The sequence below is a fragment of the Harpia harpyja genome, chromosome 7, assembly GCF_026419915.1.
Source record: "Harpia harpyja isolate bHarHar1 chromosome 7, bHarHar1 primary haplotype, whole genome shotgun sequence".
NCBI classification, from domain to species: Eukaryota; Metazoa; Chordata; class Aves; order Accipitriformes; family Accipitridae; genus Harpia; species Harpia harpyja.
The window spans coordinates 31,607,879-31,629,898 of NC_068946.1; the positions used below are offsets into that span (position 1 = coordinate 31,607,879).

At 38.9% G+C, this 22,020-nt stretch overlaps 1 protein-coding gene across 4 annotated transcripts in view; it reads left to right on the plus strand.

Annotated features, from left to right (window-relative positions):
• Positions 1 to 22,020, plus strand: part of PDE11A (phosphodiesterase 11A) — a 164,855-nt gene that overhangs the window by 137,550 nt on the left and 5,285 nt on the right. For 3 of the 4 annotated variants that reach the window (XM_052792292.1, XM_052792289.1, XM_052792288.1), the window contains exons 16-19: positions 3,664 to 3,741; positions 5,121 to 5,188; positions 8,185 to 8,255; positions 11,129 to 11,212. In XM_052792292.1, the coding sequence (XP_052648252.1) occupies positions 3,664 to 3,741; positions 5,121 to 5,188; positions 8,185 to 8,255; positions 11,129 to 11,212 (301 nt within the window). The remainder of the gene's footprint in view (positions 1 to 3,663; positions 3,742 to 5,120; positions 5,189 to 8,184; positions 8,256 to 11,128; positions 11,213 to 22,020) is intronic. The other variant, XM_052792290.1, reaches the window with a different exon arrangement.

Consider the following 22,020-nt stretch of genomic DNA (forward strand, 5'->3'; position numbering starts at 1 on the left):
TGAAATCCTAGGCTTATACTTCAAAGCAATCCAAGGAATCAGTTACAGCTCAGTCCCATAATTCTTCTGTCCCTTCTGTGATCATTTCTTCAGGCATGTAGAAAATCAATGACATTTTAGAATTCTCTTCTACCATTCCAGAGTTTCTAAACATGTATGCTAAGAAATATTATATTTAGTTACAGACCCAGTTCCAGAGGTAATGAAAGCATATGCATTGCTGCTTTGAAGACAAAGTATGCCAAATTGCATCACATGAGAATAAGTCTTAAAAAGCTTAACTCAAGAGAAGTATAATAGGATCTCTGTCATCCAGTTTTCTTCCTTTTCCTTGTTTGCAAATCAAATCTCTAAGTAGACTTCAAGTTGGTGCTATTTTATGTCTTTCAAATACTGTTAATTATTACCAAGCTCTTCCCAGTGAGAATGCGTGGGAGCATGCATGTAGTCGTGGTGCCACCATCACAATCCACTTTTGACATCCCCCTGTCTGGCACATGCCTGTGGCTGACTTGCAGGGAGAAGTGCTGTCGGATGTGCAGTTTCAGCATACTACCTTCCCAGTCTTGACAATAATTCATCCTTTAGGAATTTTTGTTTGATGTCCATTAGCATCCTATGCCATACAGTGCTGGGTAGCAGTTAGTAATGTTTTTCTTAGGGTGCTATACCTAGATTCTGCCCCTCCTTTGTAGTGATGGTTGATACCAAACCAAGTTTCCAGAAAACTTCAGGCAAAGTCTTTACCCTGAAATTGTTCAACTATCTATATCAGCATCGTATCTTTAACTGTTAATTGCAAGAATACTAGCCAGGATGCTGCAATGTTTTCTTTGTCTTTCTTCCTCAGTAGTTGGTTGCTGTGCCAAGGACTGTTTCTAAACAGTACTGGCAGTGGACACACTGATATTCTTTGTTTCCCACAAGTCTATTCTCAGAGAAGTTGCATTAAGAAAGGGTTTTAGTGAATAGTTTTATTATAAATAACTTCTAAATATTAGTCCATGAAGAAATTTCTGCTTGCTGACATGAAAATTCTGAGCAGAACAAATAAGCCCTTTTAAGCATACTCTTTTTGAAGCTGTCTGTTAAGATTGCTTATTATCGGGGGGGGCGGGGGCTGGTATGATGGGGAATTTGCTGACAGCTTTAAGTGAGATACAAGGACCACAGGGATGTGTCAGTACGCGTTCTCCTGTCTCAACACAAACAACGAGTGCTGCAGAAATGTTTTGTGCTGTCAAGGAAAAGATGAGTAGCAGGGGCTGAGTGGGCAGCTGCCCTGGCCAAGATCCTGCAGCCCCTGCAAGAGCCAGAGGGGGCCCGCGGCAGTGCCTTGGAAGGGAACTCAGTCCAGACCCAGATGTGATGTAGCTCTTTTCCCTGTGTGCCTTAGGTTGAAAAACTACATGGTCAAGTTGTCTTTCTAGTTTTAATACAGAGAAATAATATCCAAAAAGGGACGTCAGCTGAATTTCAAGATTATTCTTCCTTGCTTGCATAATTGATTTTTATGTGCTACATGAATCAGAAAACTTTTAGCAAATGAGGCCTCTCTACTCAAAAGTCTGCAGATAAGTTATCTTTTCCTCTTGTGTTATTATGATTCATTAATCAGGTAGTTGTTATGCTACTTTACTTCCAAAAGTGCCTGAAAATCACTGCCTGGAAACGTTGATGATTTACACTTCTTAAAGCCATCCTATGTGAACAGATGTGTCTGGGCAAGTACTTAACTACTTTTTCAGTTTGCTACACCTTCAATATTTTTGTAGAGAAGGAAATTCTCGTATCAGTATTCTTAGAATGCCTAAACCTAAAGGTCACAAAGTGCAGCTAGCAAAACAGCAACAAAACTCCAGGCAGAGTAAGGCTTTATGACTTTCTCAAGGCACTACTTTTCTACAAACAAACAAAAAGATGACTTTCAGTGAAAGATCAGATGGAAAATATACTTGATTTTAGTAGATAATTCTAGATAATGATGCTTGTAGATCATACAACAAGCAAAAGCATGGAACCAAAATGAAGTTTATGGAAATTCATTCAAATGGTGTCTTGAGCCACTGGGCTGTAAAGCAACTGGATTTGCTATATATAGCAAGACAACTTTCCCTTCCAGGCAAAATACAACCAGAGTCAATGTTACTCAAAGACTTTGCAAAATTGTTATCATTCTGTTTATTTCTGAAATCCTGGCATATTATGTTTGCTTAATAATGGCAAACCTCTTCGTTTTGGATACCATACATAAGCAACCAGTAGGAAACATTAAATTGTTTCTTTATACATGGCTGCTTTCCTCAGGTTGACTCCTTCCAACAATAGAAATTCTCTGTGGAGTTGGACTACTACTTCTGCATCCATTTAGATGTATTTCAAAGAAAATTCTTATTTTAAAGTTTTCAGCTTAACATAAGGCCTTGAGATTCATATTTTCAGTTACTGTTTATGGATCTCTATATTTTAAATTTGAGTGTTTGAGATTTCTGGGATGTCATCTTCCTGAGCTTTCAGCTTTAAACATTCTTCCCTGGTTTTTGTCCAGTAACATAGGAATTGCCTAGAATATCCAATACTTCAGAATTAAATCATTACCAAATTTTACATTGTTAGACTGGGCACTGAAATACGGGATGCAAAAAAACTACTGCTCGGTCTCTTAATAGAGTATATAGTTTTTGATGATATGCTCAGGATTAGGCTGGTTTAAGATTTATGTGCCAACTACTGTCGGCCAGTAAAATTTTCATCGTTGCAATATTTATTTCTACTGGGCCATAATGCTGTAACTTTGTGTGAGAGAACTGAATTTTGTTTTCTGCCTGTGTGACTTTGCATTGTCCCAGCAAATTTTGTAATGTGAAATTCTTTTATATCTTATTTCATGAATATGTCTGGGCAAGTTGCTCTGTATTTTTGTACCTCAACTTCTGCTATATCTGGGGCAGGATCTATTTCATATTGTAGTCACACTGTGTGCAATAAGAGCTGCTTGGAGTCTCAGTCCCATAAAAAACCACAGACTATGATGAGTCAGAATTCTTTTTACTTAAAGGCACCAAACAAACATCAACATGTTCAGGCTCATGTTTTGTCCATCTTTGAGGACATAGGCAAGATATTCCAGAAGACAAAGCATGGGACCAAGCAGGGAGACCTAGTTTCTAGTCATAAGAACTACTACCTCAAGACATCTGCAGCTCCTGTGTCTCACTGTTCTGTTCTGTGTGCTGGAAATAACAGGAAATGCACGTTTCTGAAAAACCGTTCAGGATACAGAAGTAAAAACCATTTTGCAAGGACAAGTAAAGAAGTGTGTATATATTTCAGCAGTGTTTCTATTGTCTGTCTGTCCACTGCTGCCGTTGAACATTTCATGCTTCCATGGAAGACTGAAGATTTTGGTACCATTTATTTCCTTATCTGTGGAGACCATAAATACAATATTGCTTTTACTAGGCAACTCTGACATTGATAACAGACATTTATAGAACGTGTTCGGAAATTAGTATGTTTCGCTTAAATGGACTGTCAGTGTAACGACTTTAACAATAATACATGAGGTGCAATGATTTCATATCATCCAGAGAACCATGTTTCTGCTGCAGTGCTGCCCTGGAAGCGTCTTGTTTCCTTCTCTGATAATCTGTTTCGTTGCAGGAGAAGGACCGAGTTTTTTGAACTTGTCAGTAAAGGTGGTTATGATTGGAATAGAAAAAACCACCGAGAAGTATTTCGGTGAGCACTACTATTTCTTGCTTTCTGGTTATTTCAAAGTGTAGCCATGTTTGTTTAAAGAATTTCATATATGATGGAGTGAAGACTTAGAGTAACGAGAAGGTAGCTTGTTTTAAAAATGTGATCCATGATATGAAACGTATGGTACGATTTCTAAACATTACCAAACAGCAGGGATGTAATCAGTGTGACCTCATCTTCTCCATTCCTACTTCTGCCTTCACACTCTGTCATGTTTTCTTCCCTTTCTCCCAGCCTCACCAGTTACCGCTCAGCCCTTCCATTCTTTCTCCAGAAAGCATCAATATTCTGCCTCAGGAGACAAATATCTTTCTTGTCCATTTCCCTGTTCCCTCCTCTCAGCTGTTTTCTTTCACTGGCTGTGCTTCTCTCTGCTCTTCTAAGTCTGTACCTGGGAATCTGCAGGTACATGGTGCTCTTCTAGCCCTCAAGAATGATCTGAGCATGCATCCTATTGAAAACCTCAGACATTGTGGATGGTTTGAGCATACCATGCATTTGAGACAATAAAATGTGTGCATTCACATATGCATGCCTGCTTATGTCTCATTTTATCTGAAATTTCATTAAAATTCTGTTTCTTTTGGTCTTTTGACCAAAATATTGGCCATTTTCTATTTTCCATATCATTTCACCCATTCCTAATTTTAGATTCAGGCAATATATTTGATGCTTCATTTTCAGTGCCCTTGTTCTTCATTTAAACTTTCTTGGACTTTTATCTGCATCATGGTACTGTACATAAACGCTTTCTACAGCTGAACGGTTTCTTTCTCCTAATGCATATAAAACATGGTTGTAGCTAGGTATTAAACTACAGTGGAACAGTATAGCTCATAGTAAATCTTAAATTTTTATTGCAGATGAGCAGTAGAAACTGCTTAAACAGTGTCTGGGATACCTCCTGTGATTACAGGTTCTCTTCCTACAGCAGTGACTTACAAATAGGCATATAAATTAATCCAGTTTGCAGGTGTATTATGTAATAATACCCTCACTTATATCATGTGAAGCACATGCTTTCTAGTATATTATAGGTATTAATGTAAGTAGTGTTAGAAGTATTGCAAAATTAGCAGTTACTCCCTTGCAATATCATTTCTTTTCTAGTGTGCAGTGCACAATACCAAAATTCATCATCTGATGACCTGCAACACATTAGGCTTCCTAGGCACAATTGTGATGTAAAAGCCATGCTGATGGCTGAGATTTCAAACATGTCATTCTTTTCTGGAGGAAAAGAAGGTGCCAGGGCTGACATTTTATATATGTATTATTTATTTATGCATCCAGAGCAGACTTGTTTAGAAATCCAACAAAGGTTGATTCAGCTTGTATTGTTCATTTCTGTTTTTCAGATCAATGCTAATGACAGCCTGTGACCTTGGAGCTGTGACCAAACCGTGGGAGATTTCAAGACAGGCAAGTCATGATTAATAGTAGGGCTGGGAGGAGGCGGGACTGGCAGGACAATATTCCCAGGGCCCTGGCTTACAAGGCACCAAAACTGGAATCAATTTACAGCAGTATTAATGCTATAAAGAAATAGCAGGGGGTTTCTGCAAGAAATGGTTTATTGCATAATCTTTCTATGTACACGTGCTGGTGAGCAGTCTGTAGGTACCTGAAGAGATCTGGCTTTACAACCTCTCCTCTTATTAACCTTTTAAATCCATATCCAAAAAATGGATGGATTAAAAAAAGTGTTAGCCACATGTAGCTGTGCTTACTAGTTTTGCCCCAAAGTTTTTCTCGGCAGTGGCAGAATCTTCCCTAAATCAAAAATACCAGCAGATGATCTGCAAACTTTGATTAACATAAAATCTTCAGTATATGTGATAAGAGAAATGTGTTCATTTTCTCAACATTGATGGAAAAAACTACAAGTGTAATATAGAGCCCTTTTTAGCATCCTGTACTTAGAAACACAAAAATTCAGGCTTCTGCTGCTGAGTAGGCTCTTTAGAAATATACATAAAACTTGGGTCCAGCATTGGCAAACAATTACAACGTGAGAAAGCAACCTGTCCCAAAAGTCTTGTCCTTTACCACATGATTTTGCCTCTTCTAGGCATCTTTCCTTACTCAGCATCCACCCTTAATATTTCCTGTACCCATGCTAATAACTCTCTGTCCTTTACTGAGGTCCAGAACAAGCTAGTAGAATGCAGGCTGCATAGGGGTTTGGAGGAATATACAGCATCAAGAAGCAAACAGGAAATACACCAGTGCAGCTGAGTGTAGCTAAGCATCTGGAGGGAGTTTGACTGGCTTAACAGCAAAGTGATAGTTAAAAAGATGGGGTGAGAAAGAGAAGCTAGACCAGAGAACTAGTGAGGCAGCAGCAGCCAGATTTCTTGGAGAAGGACAAGGAAGTGACAGAAGCTGAAAGAGCCCTATAAAAGTTACATGCGCATTAACTCAGTAAAAAAGCATTTATGTGGTGAGGGCTTCAGCTCAGTTCGCAGTTGCAGACAGATGAGTCGTTTTTGCTTTTGTAAGCAGACTATGACAATAGTCCTTCTAAGGCTGTTACTCGGCCAGAACATGGTCACTTCATGTGGAAATCAGGGAAGTTGCTCATATCCTGCAGTGGGAAAATGAGTCACAAGGTTTTTCAGTGCCACCTAGCCACAGCTGCAGTGTGTGCAATCCTTCCTCATTTTTCCTCTTCAACCCAGTTAACTTCTCCATTTTCTTTGACAGCCAAAATGTCAGGTAGGGTCTGCTTTCCATGTTGTCAATCTTTGTGCTGTGGTGCTGAATTAGCGCTGAAGCCTCTGGCAAACTGGGTTTTTATCCTTATCACTTTTGAGGTCTGCAGGTGAAAATTCCCCTGCAGCCTAGTGTACAGGTTTACTTTATATTGAAAAATCCAGCCTGGGATTGATTGAAACAAAACATTACCGAGTTGAGCAGATAGGCTAGTAAGTCCACAGAGGGAAAACAGGAAATAGTTGGATCCGAACTGTGCCAAAAGGAAAAAAAACATGGAGAAGTGAGGGAGAAAGAGATTAAAATATATGAATCAAAGGGAATACAGGCTACATGTAAGAAGTCAAAATTCAGGAAGAGAAGATAGAAACAGACAAAAGAGGGAAAGGGACACAAAGAGAACAGAATTAGAATAGCAGTGAGAGACAGAGGTGAGACTATGTCTTGATTATTTTTATACAATACACTTGGCAAACCCTTAATTGCTGTTAAGTTGTTAATTATTCCTCTATCTGGAGTATTGATCCAGAATTTTATTAGTGCGCTGGGATTACATACATTATAAAGTTCCAAACTGTGTGATAGCCTGGCTCAAGATTTAAGAGTACTTTATAACATCACTTCACCTACTTCCAATGTATTTTGGTACTCCTTATTTCAACTGTAACAAGCTTAGGACTTGTGAATGTTAGCTACCGTGCAGTTGCTAGAGCAAGAAATTTTGAGATTTTATGAAGTGCAGGTTTTCTGCTTAGTTCACCCTCTTGTGCCTTGGCATTATGAAATAATTTCCTAGCTTGAAAACAGTAAGCAGGCACAAAAAGAGCTTTAGGAACTGAATGCCATCTTCAGTAGATTAGTTTCCTTTTTTTGCATCTCAAATGTCACACGTGCCTACCTTCCAAGCCCCACACATGAGAAGAGTACAGTATGTAAAGGCTACTCTATCAGGATTGCTCACTGTTTGACTTCCTAAAATTCCTGTTGTTTCCATAACTGATTTTGGTTTTAAATCTTGTGTTCTTTTGGGAAGCACAAGCCTCTGCTGTGAATAGAACATCTTTATTCACAAAAGTCAGAAAGACGCATTCCAACTTCCAACCCACTAGTTCTTGATTTTGATTCAATATGATAATCACAATCTGTGTTTATATTTAGATATTCAGATCCTATAGTGATGATAGTCATGGGAAAAAAGTAAAGCCTAGTGGGGAAAAAACCCTTTATGATTTCACATTAAATTAAGACAACAGAGATTATTGGTTAATTAAGGTTCTTTGATAAGTGAAGTTGTTTGTTTATATAGGGCAACAGCCTGCAAGTAGCCAGAGAGCTCTTGCACATTTTACAAAGCATTTTTACAGACATAATTGTGGATGCCAACAAGAAGCTATAATTTTCTATTCTGTTCTCAATACTTGAGTAAGTTGCATATAACTGCATTGAGTGCTACCTCAACGTTGCAATGTCATTTCCCCATCAAAAAGGGATAAGTGTGCCTATCAGTGGTTATGGCTATTTATACCCCCTGTATGCCCAGTCCTGAAAACTACACAAACATGTGCCTGACGTCAGTCATGTAAGTGGGGCTATTCACTTCTTTACAATTAGAGCACAGGCGAAAATCATGGTCTGAGCAAAAACTCATTACACTAAAAATTATGTAGCGAGAACTCTAATCTTTATCATGATTTATCTTTTAGGCAGCTGAGCTGGTAACCAGTGAGTTCTTTGAACAAGGAGACAGAGAAAGATCTGAACTCAAACTCACCCCTTCAGTAAGTTTTTATCACTTCTGAAATAGTTACTAACTTGAATAGGGTAAGAAAATATCATTGGGTGCATTCAGAAAAACTAACTGTATTTTTTATGTAAAGAAAAATCTTGGAATAAATAAAAGCTCTGTCCAATAAAGACATGCATTTACAGCCATATATAAAAGCTTTCCAGTCAACTCAGTCATTTTTGCATTGAGGCCTTTTCCCCATTTTCTGTACCTATTCCCAAGGTTATTCTGTCAGTTAATTTTCTAGGCAACAGGTATTGGTTTTAATACACAGTATTCAAATAAAAAATCACCAGCTATTTATGGAAATCAAAATTGCCAGATTTACTTTATACTACAGCTGTCTATCTGTGTTATTTGATGTATCAAATGCTGAAAAGCATTTCTATAGGTATACAACTAAATATAACACTGTGATTGAAAGGATAAATTGGTATTGAGAGGAATATAGGCAGAAGTGTCAAACAAGAACCAAGAAAAAAAGTTTCATAATGATTTTAAGTAAGTGAACAATTTGAAGAGAAAGCCTTATCCAGGTTAAATACCTCAAAATGTTGACAAGCCATTATCTAGAGGCAACAGGAGAAGGGTAACAGAAAGTATTCTAAAGAATTCAACTTATAAGCCATTCACAAATATGTTTATGCTTCCAAAAATAAAAAGATCATTCCAGTAGTTCAGACTTGTTCTCACTTGCACATGAGCCTGTGGTGATGTAACGAAGTCAATAAAGTTAAAAAGGTTGTAGTAAATAATTCTCAGATACAATAAATAGCTTTTCACTTTGTATACTGTTGGAAGCTGGGACATTAAGGGATTTCTTCCCTATAGTAGTTCTCTGTGCATCTCTTCTCAGAAAAAAATGGTAGCTATAGTCCAGTAGGAGAGTAATCAGTCAGTGTTGGTATTCACAATTCTGAGACCAAATCTAGGCCTGAATAACTGCAAGTACCATTCCATATAATATGGACATAAACGCCTTCCTGCCTTGTATATAAAATTTGCAAAGTGTGTTTCTCATGCTAATGAAGCATAATAGGAAGTAATTTTATTTCAACACACACACTAACGTTACTGTCTTCAAGGAGCAATGAATTCCAGTGCAAATGGCTGAGGTCCAGCAACCTTAAGAATTATTTTAAGGTGTGTTATTAAATCTACATTTTTGGACATACTGTAGATTTGGTAGAAGTGCAGAGAAGGACAGAAGTCAGAGCTTTCTTCTGGACTTATGTCTTCTGAAAATCCACATCAAACAGCCTAGACAGGTGGGAAAGAAGAGTGTATTTCTCTAAATATCTTCAGTATTTCCTCCATCATAGGAGCCCTCTCAGTCTTCCTTTGGACTCTACAGTCTGCAGCAAGGAATACAGTAATTTGTGGGCCACATGTAGGATGATTTGAAGCCATACAGCTTGAAGGAAGATGTTCCTCTCTGTTTGGCCCCTCACAATTTCAAAAATCCAGTAAATTGATGTACTAAGTGTTCTATGTTGGGAGATAAGGCCAGTAAATAATCACAAAGTTCATCAGTTCTAACAGTTGATGGCTAAGGGTCAAAATCATGTAGAGTTTTACCACATTAATGAGGAATTTTTAAACAAGATCAAATGCTGATATATTTCATGACATAGTGCTATGACAAGCCATCTAGATAGGTGTTGCTGCTAGTTAGATAAGAGACTTGTTAGTCAGCAAGATAATGTGATATTATCTTATAACTCAAGGATTTTTTTTTCTTGCATTGTGCTTATAACAATCTGAAAATGACAGGATTTTTCAAAATTATTTGAATAGGAAAAACAGAATTTTCCAAAATCAAACCCAAGATTCTCATTTAAGATCACAGAGTCCTTGACTCTTACCTCCTGGTCTTATTTAGATACAATGTGTGATACCTGTGTATGTCAGAAAGTGCAGGCTACAACTAGAAGAATTCAACCAGACATTTAATGTAATATGTATAGTCTTGAGTTTTTACAAGGTAGAGAAGGAAAGTAAGTTTCCTAAGGAGACTTCAACCTTGAGGAGATGGGCCCAGAACAAGAACAGACTTTCCACAGAAAAAGACAGAAAGACTTAAAACTTGGCATATTCAGAGAGTAAAAAAAAAAAAAAAAAAAAGCATTTGGTAAATGGTGTGGATGGGCCACTAGAAGGAGGATTAAAATCCTGTAGACAGAAAGCTGATGGACCCAAGTAATCTCAGGCAGAGTATGGAGGAAACTCAACTCACATTCAAACTCTGCAGAACTCGCTTTCTTCCATCTCCTTTCAGCCAATAATTGAGCCTCTTAAACATCAGCTTTGACCTCTATAATTTCCTCTCCAGGGCCATGCAGGGAGCAGTGAATTAGGCTATTTCCAGAGGAACAAATTGTTAACTGCTCCCAAAATGGATCTGTTGATTCCCTATAATTTGGATTCACAGACACGGCTGGTTCTGCAGAAAGGGTCTGTAACTGGGAGGGAGGGAGCCAGCCAGCCCAGATCCATCACTGTTCATTTTGCTGAGCTGGAAAACCCTATGTGAGAAAAGGGAAATTTCTACTCAAAGGTATCTACTTTACATTTCTACAGGAGGTTTCTTACCAGCTCAGCTCCAACTGTGGAGCATTTATTTTACATCACAAAATTATAAAATTCAAATACATTCAGCCTACAAATTTCAAAACAGGATTGAAAATAAAGAGTTTATTTTTCATACCAGACAAAGCAGTAGGAAGACTGCTGCAAATATTCATTATGGTTTACAAAGAGTTCTGGTTGTGAGAATTTGATCATAGCTCCAAAGTGCTGGACGATGTGTCTGTAAAATACTCCAGTGTAATAAAGCATGACAGTTTTGTTCCCTTCTCAATTCAGGCCATTTTTGATCGGAACAGGAAAGATGAACTACCCAGGCTGCAGCTCGAGTGGATTGATAGCATCTGCATGCCATTGTATGAGGTAATTTTTACTTACTGCTCCTGTAGAGTCCAGAGAAGATTGTGCTTGCCTCTCTAGGGAGAAAGAGTTAGCTTACAGTGCAGTCTTGAAGGCTATTTGAACTCTTACCTTTCTTTGACTTTACCAAAAGTCTGAATTCTATGCAGAAATCTTCAGATTCCCTGAAGGTGGTAACATCTGTAAACACAATTCCTTTCCAAGTTATAAAAGCTGATAGGGCGACTGTTTATTTTATTAAGTTTGAGACAAACTGATTCTCATCATGCCAAGGTGTGGAGTGCTCTGCAGAGAGGTGCCAGAGGGACAGCCTCATTAGGTGCTGCTGTCAAACCTGCCCAAATATGTGTTGACCCAAAGGGAAGCTCAAGGCTGAGCCTTTGCACTCCCTTCTGGCTCCCTCTAGGCCAAGCCTTTAAGGCCAATGACAAATGATTTGTGGTTTAACCTGTGTGCTGTTTAACTTGGAGTTTACTCTTTTAATCATGCTTCTACACAGACTGCATTGGTGCTTGGTATAAGGTGTATAAGCTCTCAAGTACTACTTTATTAAGGCTATAGATGACCTGAATAATACTTCTCTCTCTTTGGATTAAACCAGCTTCAGAATTTGACTTGTGTAACATAAGCGTCACCGTTCTAAATTTTCATCTCTTATCTGTATAGAAAGCAGAGCTACATGAGCAGGATGATAAATGGAAAATAACACTAGTAACTTAACCATCAATAACTGTGTCAGCCAGTCTTCCTCCTACTCACTGAAACCTCACAGGCTGCCTCATGCCACTAAAGACTGACAGTTTGGCAACTGATATCCGAAAAATCATGGGGATGTTCTCACTAGGCATTTTTGGGGAACTGCAACAAGTTCTTCCTGTTACCACTGCACCCTAAACTGCCTCACATCTCCAAGCAATGAATTGAAGCAATGGGTCAGTGGTGATACAAAGCCAAGAGCTGGGAAGCAGGTACCAGCTCCCACGTTAACATTAAACTGAGGAACTTGTGCCTGAACGTAGCTTGCTACACACAAACAAAAATGGATTGGCAGTTCCTTTTCATTTTGTAGACCAGATATGTCACCAATAGTATATGAGGTAAGGAGGATGATGTGCTTCCCCTGCCCTCTATACCTTGTGGCATCTGAGGCTGCAACTGTGGCAATAATGAAGTGACTGCCCAGCAGCAAAGGCAACTCCTGTTGTGCGACATGGACAACATGTGCTTGTGAAAACAGCGTGGTGGGCTACTGCTTTGTCAGTAGATCCTGTCCCTTTCTTAGGTCAGTCTTTGTCATGATGAAATAAACTAAAGCTATGGCTTTCAAGCAGTTAGGCAAAGCAAGCACAGAAGAACAACATAAGCCTGTATTTTTTAAAATACGAAGATTATTGTGGACAACATGACGGGGAGGAACTGACCTTGGACGAAAACTTTAAAAATAATGTTCCTTGCAATGTAATAGTTCATATTACTCTAAAGTGCATATTATACCAGAATTCATGATTTGTAATAGTATCTGTAATCCAAAAATGTACAATAAAGTAGGAAGAGCTGATAATCAGCCCATCCTCTGCATGAGAGGACTACATCTGAGCACTAAAGCTCTGGTTAGTTAGCTCCATCTTAGCAGGAGATCTCTGGGGAATATATTCACATCTGATTTCCCTGCTTTCTGCTGTCTTTGCATCATGCTGTGCAGCTATTAGCCTGCTGCTCAACAACTTAAAAAAGAGACACCATCAAACCTGGAAGTCATTGCAGCACCAGCCTTAGGGGTAAACAGAAAACTTGATGTCATAGTATCACACTGCAGGAGATTCTCTCTTCAATGTGGAGCCAAGTTTTAATTTTCATATCCAGCTTAATCAAACCTCAGTACACGTATCACATCAGCAGTGTATTCAGGCACCGTATATCCTCTGTTTAGGGCTGGCTGAACACTACAACTATGGCCAAGTCCTAGATTTCTTTTTTTTTTTCTTTCCAAATACATTCTTTAAAATTCTAGCCATTGTAATATGTTGTAGGGACTGCATGTGGGGAGAGAATGGGTTACATCATTACAAATGCAACATAAAGAGGCGGAGTGGCAGCTGACAAATTAGTAAAATCTTAGCAGTACTTATATAGCTCACTAACATAGTGCTTATAAAACCCGTATGTTTGAAATAAACATTTGACACTCATTTTGATACCAAAATTACAACATTAAACCATAGAGAACAAAACCAAGGCTTTTGCATGTAGTTTTTTGCATGCTAGTGATTAGAAGTCCTGAATACGCGTGGGCAGATCCTAGCATCCAGAGCCCTGAAGGGAACTCTGCAGGGAACGGCTGTGTCCATACCAACACAGTTGCTACAGCAGGACCTAATGCTGTGCCCTCTGTTATTTGACACCCATACAGTAAAGATGGTCCCAGCAACCAGTGAATGCTGGCAACTCCCACGGAAGTCAGACAGGAGATCAGCAGAGCCGTCTGAAATTTTCTTTGCTCAAAGTAGTTCCCAAGAGCAGGCTATTCTTGGCAGCTGTGAATGTCTGAAGTATGCAACACAGAAGGAACTTCACAGCCCAAACTTCCAGGAGTGGTCTGGCATGACCACCCCAGTGCCACTGACAGTACTATAGCAAACCATATCTTCTCCACAGTCCAAGCTAGGCTACATACCAGAGTGCCCATAAGGAATATTTCATACTTAAAACAGTATATAAACTCTTCAGAGCATTTTAGAGAGTTATGGCTTTCCTAGCCCTATTTTTTTTTTTTCCCCGTTCTGAAACATTCTTTGGGACTTGATCAGTTTTCTGGGGAGATTTGGCTCTATCTCCTCCTTATGCATCTGCTCTGCGCATTTCCTTAAGGTAGCTCAAGACAACCCACTTTGAGGTGCAGTTCTTCTCCCAAGTAAAGGATAATGAAGTCTCCTTTACTGGGGGATGTGTATCACATGCCTCTGCTTACCTGGCTAGAACTGTTTCCTGAGTCTGGCCCCTTTTTGTGAGAAGGTTTACAAGTCAAAATCTGTGCAACTTCCTTTAGCAATCCTGTTTGACTGCCCCTTGGAATGCCTGTTGGACCCAGAAGAAAGAAGGTCAAAGATATACAAAACGTGCTACATTATAAGCTAATATGGAGCTTGAAGCTGAATATAGATATATAATGATAGCTAGGGATATAAAAAAAAAAATATATCGGTAATTATGCACAGCTAGATTTCCCATATCCAAGTGTCTAAAGCCAAAACCGTTTTGTGTTTGCTCTGTAAGCCTGACTCTGCTCTTGGCACAAGGTAAGCCATGGCTCTGCTCCCTCTCTCCCACATCTGCTGCTCAATGCGGGAATCAAGCCACCTCCAATTTCAAAATACCTTAGTAATCAAATCTGTTTCCTTCACACTGTGGATCAAAGGTTTGTGAAGATAAAGCCTTCCCAATTTTTGTTCATTGGTTTTTATTACACTTGGGACATTATAATTTTATTGAATTTACTTTTTTGTTACTGTAGTGATCACCGATCAGAGTATTTTTATGTGACAGTGGAGTTTTTGCCTTGAGTAGCAGAACAGCCATCCATTTACTCTGAAGCTCTGATTTTAGGGGCTTTAGTTACGCTTTACTGCCTCACATTTGCTCTTCATTCAAAAATGCCAGCAAGAAAAGCATTCATCAGTAGAGATGAGAAACAAGCTTATTAGAATAATAATTTATAAGGAAAAATGCATTCTTTGGAACTGTAGAGCATTTTAAATCTACTAATGTAGCTTCAGTGTGAAGTAATCATCCCCTTTGTTAGAATATTCTATAAAGGGGAAGCACATGCAACTAAAGCAGAAAATCTAACACATCCCAGTGAAAATAAAGCACTATGGCTACACTGACAGCTGCGTTCATCATACAGAGAAAGTATTCTGTACCTATTTGGACATACATGTTTGTGTAACAGGAAACAGAATTTTGATCATTAAGACAAATTATCTCTCTGACCCTCCAGTAAAGGGATGCTAAGAGTTTCAACACTAACAGATTTCTCTCCTGGACTCTGTGGTTTGTACATACTTAAGACAGGATCAGCCACAGATTTTTCCCAACTCAGATTAGATTTCTCTGTGGGGAGCAGAGTGGGAGAGTGAAGATCTTATTCTTTTTAATCATTACTTTTCTCACAAACAACATCAAAGCTTCAGTGATTCACATCAAACAAAAGATGCTAACAGAAGCCCAGCTCTGTTCACAGCATTGTTAGGCAGAGACAGTTACACTATGAATAGCAGGGCCAAAGGCCGTGCACTCTGTTTCTGGGCAGATAAATACATAGTCAGGTAGTCAGTAACAATGACAGCAGCTATTTAAATTTAAGGGAGATGTCTTTGTGGATGATAAAGAAGCTCATGGCTTTTACAACTTATGCGTGCCTGAGATTGCCCTGCTCACCTCTACCTTGGTGCTCCATTGAACTGCTCCATTTTAGTGCTATTTTTAGTGCTATTCAAGATTTTCTTGGGTATTGAGAGCTTTAAACATATAATAGTATCTACAGAAGTGAATTTGCATTACTCCATCCAGGATTCTAGGGGGAATCTGGGAAGAGTAGAAACATTTATGTTTAGCCTAGCAAGTACTTCAAATGTTTTGAACAGAATGTGGAAGGACAGAGTCCCTTCTTTATCACATTGTTTGACATACTTAGAAAGAAATCTAATCACTCCAAGAGCTCTCATATGCCAGTCTTCCTACAGAAGATAATGTCTGGCGTTGTAATTAAATCTGTCTTTAGAGCATGATGATGTAGCTGCAAAAGCATCTATTCTGCTTGTAAGCATACATTAAATGCACAAGGTATCATAAATGGTAGAGCCTCTACAAAGCATAGAAAAAATACACAGAAATCTCCAACAATCACAGCTACCTCTGTGCTTTAACTTCTCCAGTTCAAGAGTTGACTTTGACACCTGAATTGGAAGTGCATATGCACACATGGTGATTTTTTTTCTAAAAGCGTATACTCTAGTTACAATTATAAAGCAGGAGATTAACCTTTTAATATTTCTCTGCAGAGAAGGAGGAAAAGGTATGCTTTAAGAATTATTCTTACACTGCTATGTCCTGATGCAGGCTTTCCTCAGTTACCGCTTCTATCCCTTCCCCTCATTCCTTCAATTACAATTTTGCATAAGGAAATATTGTATAAGGAATTCAGGGTTTGGACCACTCCTCTAGAAGTCCTGCTTGTCCAGAATGGACTGTATGGGATGGCTTAGTCCTTGCTCAGGCAAGAGTCACTGGATGCAGCCAAAACAATGACTTTTTCCTGCAGATGTTTCTGTCCTCTCTATACAGTCAGAACTGAAAAACTTTTAAAATTATCTAATGAGGAAGTGTTTAGCTGTATGAACATTTTGGAAATGGCTTGCTGTACCCACCATTTGCCCATGCCTGGATCGTTGGTACAAAAGTCAGAGCAGTACTGTTCTATTTTAACTTTGCAACTAGTCAGGGGGCAGGGTGAGCTGTTCACTGTGAGCAACATATAAACATTCCCTGAAACATGTTCACAAGTTGTCGAGAAGTGTTTTAACAAAAAATAAAATGGGGGGGGGGGGGGGAATTGGGACTAAGCTATTCAGCAAAATGTGTTCACAGGAAGCAATTTGATCAGCTCCATGTGATTCTCATTGAAGTCAGCTTTTCCTTTGTAGCATGTTGAGGGAAGAGGAAGATAACTTTCACTAGATCCTAAAGAATACCATAAAGATGCACACTTTTGGCAGGTTTTATTTCTGACATTTGATTTGGACACAGAGAGTGAGAGATAATGCATCTATGCTTCCTGGGGCTGCCTGGCTGACAAGGATTAGTAAGGCAGATAGGCTCAGGATGCAGTATGTTATACACCACAGACTGAGGCTGCACAGACCTTGGCAGATCAAATTAGTCTCACTTTCTGTTGAAATCCAGGGGGTAATATTATCCAAGGAAGAGCAGGTGCAACATATTCTGCTGTGTTTGTAAGAAATATGCTTCAGAGGAAACTTAATCAGGCCAAATGCCAGTGCTGGGGGGAGTTGGTAGCTAAGGATTATATTAGGAATAAGGGGTTGTCCCAGAGAAAGGAGATTTTGGCACTGCAGAAGGATCTTTCTGTAGCCTTGAAATAGGAATTCAGCTAGGTTCAGCACTTTTGTTGCCTTGTTGCTTGTCTACTAATGATGAATCTAAAACAAGGCCACCCGGAATGATTTCTCTTGAACTTTCAGAAAACCCAGATACTATGACTGTATTACAATTTCCAGTAGCGGAATAAGCATCAGCAAACTATTTTTCTTACCTCATGCCCTTAACCTAAGAGTCTGGGGTTTTTCTGCTACTTTTGTATTAATAGAGAGAAAAGGTGAAGAGCAGCTATACAGGAAAGAAAAACCAGGAAAAGAAGAAAGAATGCTCTTATTTGCAATTCCCTTCTAAGTCAGTTACTATTTCACAGTGTAATATGTAAAGGCACAGTTTTGGTGGTTTCAGAGCAAGGATTTTTGTGTCTATGAGTATCACAAACACCTTTTTACAATGGGCACAAAGATCCTGATCCTCTTTTTTTTGTTTCCTGAGAGCAGGGAGGGATTCATTTTGCTTTTGGAAATTAACACAACATATTTTTGCTAGGATTTTTGTAATTTGGTGAGATTATTGATGAAACATTTTATTACTATCAACAATTTCAGGAATTTACAGGTTTTCCCAAATTGCTTAGAAGAGGAGCCAGCAGAAACAAGTACTTTTTCCCCTTCAAACAAGAGTACTTCAACTTACTTTTTAGATAGTCATCTTAAGCCCAAAAGGTCTCAACTGAAAGGACAGGTCATCAACAAAGATATTTGGGAGAAGATAGAAAAAACAACCTCTACCATTGACTTTAGTGAAGCTTAGCTTCACTAATGGCTTTCAGCCTGATCTGTGAGAAAAAGTGAATAATTCATAATACTACAATTTCTGTTGCTGTCTCATTCAGAATTATCTGCCCAATGTGTTGCGAAGGACATACAGTCATGTATGGAAATGTATATAAACATCTGAGGAAGTAGATTGAAAAGTTGGCAGATAAGGTAGAAGAGACAGCCAGTAGAGGGAACTCAAATTGTACAGCAAATCTGGAAGAAGATAAATGGATAATTTAACAGCCATTCAGTTTTCAAGAAAGACAAAGCACAAACTACATTGCATCAGAAAAGGATTAGAAATGATGATGGATGAAATGCTTCAAGTAAGTGTTTAACACAACAGAATCACAGTTGCCTGCAGAATTCCCAGCTGAGGGCAAATTCAAAGAACTAAATAAGGATATGAGACTGATGTGGTTTGAAGAGTTTTTCAAAATCCATTTAATAGCAAGGCAGAAGACATTGATCAGCTGCTTGGTTAAAATGTTGAAAGGAAAAGATTTAGAAACATTCTGTCTCTTGCATGCTTTAGACATAGAATCAAAACCATAAACAGCAGAGCCAAATAAGAAGTTGTTTATGAAATAATAACTCTTCTGAGCAAACCCTTGGTTTCATGAAATTATTATGAACAGATGAATCATTTGCAACTATAGCAACACATCAGTTGAACTACTTCAGTAGGCCCCCAGTCCTTCAGTATTACTCTTTCCCTTTGACAACATAGCATGCTTGATACTGGTCAGAGCACATCTGTCTGCCAGGAGCTCTGTACGTATTTTTCTCCCTGAAGTACCTGGCACATTTTACCAGCAGAGAACCTTACTTTATGATCATCCTTTTATAGTATGCATGTTTACTTACAAAGGAGTGCAGCGTTATTCTTGCTAGTGTACCATCACTAGAAAGAAGCATAATGCTAATTCATAGTGGAAGAGCTGAACACTTGTGGCATGTATTAGATCCCCTTCCAGTCACAAACGGCTTCCTTCTGCACTGCTAAGAATTTCTATAAAGAAGCTAAAACAAACTCCTGTTTTCTATCAGGGAAGTTAGTAGTATATTCATTTCATCTAATTACATTTTTAGGCATCAGGAAAAATATTCCCTAACAGAAATGCAAAAATAATGCACTGATGCATTATGTACTTGATGACCTGGACCCCTCCTCAGTAAGCTCTAGAAGGAATAAACAGTGTCTCCTTCAACTATGAGGAGATTGCAGGGTTTTTTTGGTTTTCTTTTCATGAACTCAGCCCCCTCCCAAATACAGTATTTTTTTTCTGGAACATAATGATTAAATATGGCCCTGAATCAGTAGGGCAAATAATTAATTCATGTATGCACACAGTCAAAGGTTCATAGGAGTTAATCCCTATATATTCTCTGTATTGCTTTATCTTCTGTATTCTGCCTATGAAAGGCAGAATTTTAGCAGTCTTTTTGGTTTTAGTACATGGGCATATATACAGAAATATTTGGGGGGGTTCAAAACAACTTCCATCAAGTATTTGTATTATGAAGATCGAATCTGTAGGTGACTGCAGTACAGGTTCTCTTTTATCTGAACTAATCCAAAGTTCAAGGACTTTCAGATAGATGGCTCACCTTTGGCCTCTGTATTCTCACATGAAAGCCACTTCAGCAAAACTCAGGAGTCCAATTCAGCTTTGCTGTAACTGGTCACAACTCTCTTGACTTCAGCAATGCTTCACATGCTCACACCAGGTCTGAATTTATCCCTGTGGCTTCTCGGTCACTAGTCCTCCCTTCCAACTCAGAAACTGCCTACATAATAAAAGTGATTCATTAGAAACCACTGGGTTCCAAAGTAGAGTGAACACTGAGACCTATAACTTTTTGATATGTGCTCAGTCATAACAATGAATTTATATGGTCTTATTCCATAAACTCCCTTTACAAATATTAGACCTGCAACCATACTTTCATAAGCTGTAATCTTGTCAAAGCTCATAAGTTAAGCAAGTTCAGAATTGGTCAATATTTGGATGAGAATCTCCAGGGGAAAAAAAAAAAAAGTATATACTCTGGAGGTCCTGCAGTGTTCATAGTTTAGCGAATACCGTGCTCCTCTTTAAAAGGATTTGGTATTAGTCTTAGAATACAACAAAATGTTGTATTTGCTTTAGCAGTAGTTTAGACTCTGGCCGCATCTGTGCTACATCCTGGCTGTTTCAGCTAACATCCTTTCCCAGAAATGAAGGTGATGTAGCAGATGCAGTCCTCTCCCCCACCACCATCCTTCAACTCCGGAAGTAAATCTACCAACAAATGCCTCCACTGCTATCCATCACCCTCTCCCTGAAGGGGTCTGTTGCTACTTCTACTATTTCTGCATTCTCTATGCTTTATCTATCAAAATATACCCAAGAAATACATCTCTATACCCAATAAAAAACACTCTCCCCTCCTTACCTTCTCCCATAAATAGCTTCCTCTGAGTGAGTATCTCATGCTCTCCCCCTTTTGAGCTCTTCCTTCAGGCAGCCCTGCCCCTCTCCCAGGTGCACACAATGTATTGCTGAAGCGCCTTTAACCTTTTCTTGTACTGATGGAGCTTATATGTAAGAGGAGCTATACTTTGTGAAAGTATGCTGCGGGCAAAGCATTATATAGTCACAAAAGACACCCAAATAATTGAAGGTGGTAAGAAAAAGTCAGTGCTATACAGTAAATTTCTGAGAAACAGCTTAGTCATGCATCTGAGGTAATATATGGATGCAGAAAGGAACAGCAAACCTATCTGGCTTTTCCTAACGCTGGAGCGCACAGCCACCAGCATGACTGCTCTTTCAGCACGCTTTATCACTCTGCCATCAAGAACAGTAAAGGGGATAAAATAGGAAAGGTCACCAATCCTGTACCTACTGCTGTGTGGCAAGGCAGCTGCACTGAAGTGGAAGGACTGCCAGTGGGCATCGAGGTCCCAGGTGGAAAGACGGGCACTCCCCCAGGCAGGGGTTCCCTCACCCCCATGCACGGCTGGCTGCCCGCCAGCTCACAGCCTGCCTGCTGCACCAAGGAGGGACGAGGAAAAAAGGTGTTTCTGGAGCTATGAGTTTATGTGGTGGTATCCCAAGTCAGACAGCTGATGAAGACCAAGCCTCTTCCTACTAAAGCAAATAATAAATTGGGCATTAAGAAGCTGGATACCAAATTAGAGAGATCACTAGCAAAGCTGTTCATAAGAGGCGTGCATCAAAAATGGTGGCATGGAGGAGCAGTACATCAAGGGGTTCTCATGCAATAAAACGGAAAGTAAAAAGTGCAGCCAGGACATAGAAAACCCTGACTAGGCTACAGCCAAATAAACTTAAATAACTTTGGGAATAAATTGGTGTTTAATCCGGATCAGGAACAGGTGCTATGAATGTAATTCAGTAAATGGTTGAGAGCCTGCCAGAAGGGAGAGAAATGTGTTGCTTTTGAGATAATTTCCCAGAAGCTTCATAAAAGAAAATTGATTACTGGACTTTAATAATTAAAACAGGGCCAGATATATAGTAATCAAATGAGGTTTTAATTACATCTCAAGCAGAAATAAAATCCAATTTGTGTACTTTGTATCAGAAAAGTCCTACTGAAATGCTTTGGTAGCTAGAAAAAAATAAAATAAAAGCTAATTTCCATAGGAATTATAGTAGTTGGTTTAATTAAAAGACTAGATCAGAATGAAAGAGTCCCAAAGTGAAAGGTTACTAAATACAGAGGCAGTAGTTTAAACATCAAATCAATGTCTGAATAAAGACATTTTATAGACCTAAGTGCAAAATCTGCACTGTCAAGTATCCCTAATCTAAATTAATGTGTTACAAAATAAAGTTTCTTAAAATTACACTATATATTTTGTAA